At 30.6% G+C, this 3,705-nt stretch overlaps 1 protein-coding gene across 1 annotated transcript; it reads right to left on the bottom strand.

Moving 5' to 3' along the window:
- Positions 1 to 546: 546 nt before the first annotated feature.
- LOC149373191 (protein lethal(2)essential for life-like) lies at positions 547 to 2,396 on the bottom strand. Its single transcript, XM_089597706.1, has 3 exons — positions 2,040 to 2,396; positions 932 to 991; positions 547 to 798 (listed from the first exon to the last, which is right to left on the bottom strand). Exons 1-3 carry the CDS (start codon positions 2,220 to 2,222, stop codon positions 553 to 555), a joined length of 489 nt encoding a protein of 162 aa, XP_089453832.1. The 5' UTR covers positions 2,223 to 2,396; the 3' UTR covers positions 547 to 552.
- Between the last annotated feature and the right edge of the window lie 1,309 nt (positions 2,397 to 3,705).

Below are 3,705 nucleotides of genomic sequence, written 5' to 3'. Positions count from 1 at the left end.
AAAATTCAATGCTACACTTTCAACAAATAAGTTTAGACTACCTGTGCTGTTGACTTGTCATTTTTGCCTCAGGATATAATGTACGCATATTATTATATTTAAATGTAACAGAAAGATTGTATGAATTAGTTACTTTGTTATTGCTCGCCTTCATTTTTTTTCTCATGTAAAATATTATAATTAGTAATATTTTAGAAAAATATCTGTTGCCTATTTTTAGATAAATCTTTCAGTGACAAGTATTAGGAACGTGTGATAAACAATTTTTTTGCAACTACATGATTATGTCAAATATTATATACAAATGAAATCGGAAAGAAATTAGTCGTTTTGCTTTGCTAGAGGACTTATCAATACACACTATAAAATTTTACCATTTTATGGGAGTGTATTTATTGCATGAAAGTGTGTATACAAATGACATAATATGGTTATATATATATCAACAAAATAAAAAATATTAAATTCTTCTCGTAGTTTTTATCATTTATTTGAATTTTTAAAAAGATGAAGTTATGAAATACCATTAGAATATTATTCTTCTAACTGAAATTATATTTCTTCAGTTGGTTCATTGTTGTATGGACTTTTGATGGTACAGTTCTCATCCGCTAATGGCTCAACCTTACAAGGAATGTAGATAGTTAATGTACCGTCCAAGACTAAGGTTATTTTAGCATCATTCAAGTCGTAGTTTTCAGAGACGGGAAACGTCTTTGACAAATTTTTGTAGACATTACCGTGCTCATCTTGCAACTTTTTATGTATACCCTCGACTACGATTAATTTGTCTTCGACCTATAAATGAAACAAAATTTATTGAAAATATTTTTTGCTATTCATATTATGTCATTTTTATTAATAATTTTTTTTGTATTTTTATCCATCATTTAAATTATATGTATGACGAATAAAACTAAACGATACTTACGAATACGTAAATTTCTTCCAGAGCAAATCCTGTGCAGTCTACCTCTTTATAAAAATCTTCCTACAAAAATCATCGATCATTAAATTACAAAGAGTTCATTCTAAAAACCAGAGTGTAGGACTTGGAGTCCCTCTTTTTCTCGTGGGTTACGGTGGTATATTTATGTCTTTTCTGCACATTTTTTATGAATAAGAGGCTCAAGGAATTTTTTAAAATAACTTTTAAGGTTATTGTTAGGCAAAAAATGAGAAATAAATCCTACATATTTGTAAGAATTCTGCAAATATGCTTTAATTTTCTCACTATTTTTCCATCTTGATTTTATAAAAAAATATTTAGAGGCCGGATATTTTAGGTAATGTCTTTACATAACTCAACGCCTATTTTTTTGTGTGTCACAATGCTATTTTCCTCAAAAGAGACCCGTAAAACTCGATATTTTGGCTCTATCTTATTTCCTTTTGAAGATTTAGCGTATTTTGTAATATTGGTTGGTTATACTATTTAACAATTACTGATTTTATCAATACTGACTATATACATTGATCTGCCATTTATGCAACAATTTTTTAAAATGTTTTTTATTGGAATAATTTTATTAGATAGTGTATATAGTATTGCTATTTTTTATTTTACTAATTTTAATATTTTATTTCGCCACCAATTTTCTACTGGTAATGTGATTATAGCACCTGAGCTTAGACGGGTATAAGGGTCGTGTTGATGCATGTCAACCAGAAAAGTTCTCCTATTCATTTAAATAACATTCGGTTGCCAAAATTCTTATTGCATTTAATTCGTAATCACATTATCTTCAATTTATGTTTTTTTCTTCAGCCAGCAAAAATGGGAGTGCACGCTTTTTCCTTAATCTGTCTACGGCTACCCCTCTCTTTCTCTCTGAGTTACGTCTACCCTCTGTAAAAGTGCACCCCCTCTTTAGAAGTGCGTGATTTTTTCTTACACTTATTGCCTGATGAGTCTCCGTTTCCAACGATTCTTATACATAGGAAATACACGGGAAGTCCATATTATCCCATGGTAACCCGCGATAAAAAACTTCGTTCTAAAAAAACAGTAATAATTCAATATAGAAATGGTCTTTTACCTTGTGTGGCTTAACTTTGGAGGGACTGTTGTCACCGTAGCTCTGATTAATTGGTAAGATGAGGCTTTTATTATTAAAAGTTGCACGGGGAAGAGATCGTGGAGCCGTAAGTCCCCGTATACCTTCTTCAATGGATGCGAGTACTTTTTCGTCGGTATATGTCGGTATTTCCGCAAAAGTCATGATAATTTAGAACAAGAAATTCGAGTACAAATAATCGTTCAAACTGCCGCTTCAACAGAGTCGACAACGACGATTGAACAATATCGAACTGATTACTGTATAAATTTGATATGCGCTCTGTGTGCTACTTGTACAGCTGAAGGTGCAACAATCACTGCTTGTACTAATACTAAACGCTGTCGTTGCTTACTGCAGTTGGACTATTCGAGTTAATGACTAGCGCTGCGCGCACTGTTATGAAAGAGAATTGGTGGGGAATACTCCTCCAGGTACAGAAGAGCCATGCTATCATCGCTCTATTGTAGTGTCCCTTTTCCACCTAGTAGAGCTGCTATCTCACCGTAGACAAGCAGCTTCTCGAGAGTGTCAAGGGGCAGCTTTCCTTACTTATTAAGTTGGCTTGGGCGATTTTTATCAAAATGATTAATACTTCAAATTAATAAGGCACACTTTATTTACATGATTTCAAAATTTTAGAGACTTTTTTCTTTTAAATTAAGCTTTGACATTTATTTAGTTTTAATTTTTTTTTCTGTTACGAATGAACCGGTGACCTTCACGTGAGCCTAGTATTTTACGAGCTATTTCACTATTAACGAATCCTTTAAGGCTACTTCTGACTTTTTGTCATACTGTGGTTTGTAACTTAAGTTTAATTTACGATTCACTTTCTGTTTGTTTATTGGATCGGTTAGATAAAACGAATAATATCTGTTGGCATATTGATCAGTAAGTTAAAAAATATTCTAATCCAAACAAACCTTTTTTTAGTACCAGCCAATTTACACACACATACACACACAAACACACGCACTCATTTTATATGTATATTTATTAAAAAATGTTATTTAAGTTTTTTTTATTATCGTGATTACATAAATAATTCTTCATTAAATTTTTCAAAATTTTAGTTTTTTTTTCCAAGTATTTCGACGAAATTTTTTTAATAAATTATAATATTTAATATGTTCTACTCTCAAATCTTGTTAAAAGGTCTTCAGTACGGGGGTCTCTTACGAAACAATTTTTTAATAGCGTCTTATAAAAACTTTACCGTATAGATTAAAATATATCAAGTAAGGGTCTCAGATTTTGCAGAATATTTTTCAACTGTCACCTAAATAACTTTTTTATTTGGTAATATAAATGTGATACTACTTTAGAAAAGCATAATCCTATATTTCAAACTTTGTGTAACTAAATTATACAATGATAATTTTCGAGACTAAATTTAGACACAAATTGTTTCATTTAACAGAAATGTTACCTTTCAAAAAACTAGGCACCTGTCAAAATAATAACAATTAATTACCACATTTTGGCTCTTTTATAATATCTGAATAATCGTTGAAAAGCTTTATTAGCAAATTACGAGTGCTAAGGCCTTAATTCTTTACATTTTATGCTTTGTTTTCGTAGAGATATGTCTTAATGTTATTGATTATTCTCTGTGGAAAGCACAAAATTTTTACAAATGAAAATT

The sequence above is a fragment of the Copidosoma floridanum genome, unplaced genomic scaffold, assembly GCF_036245765.1.
Source record: "Copidosoma floridanum isolate Cflo_tuat_1 unplaced genomic scaffold, Cflo_Japanese_pri ptg000035l, whole genome shotgun sequence".
In the NCBI taxonomy this organism is placed as follows: Eukaryota; Metazoa; Arthropoda; class Insecta; order Hymenoptera; family Encyrtidae; genus Copidosoma; species Copidosoma floridanum.
Note: the sequence above shows the minus strand (reverse complement) of the source record. Positions and strands in the feature narration are given on the sequence as shown.

Coding starts and splice junctions, on each gene's coding strand:
- LOC149373191 (XM_089597706.1), bottom strand. CDS start 2,222: ATGACTTTTGCGGAAATACCGACATATACCGACGAAAAAGTACTCGCA. Junction 992..2,039: donor CCAAAGTTAAGCCACACAAG/GTAAAAGACCAT, acceptor TGATTTTTGTAG/GAAGATTTTTATAAAGAGGT. Junction 799..931: donor TGGAAGAAATTTACGTATTC/GTAAGTATCGTT, acceptor TTTCATTTATAG/GTCGAAGACAAATTAATCGT.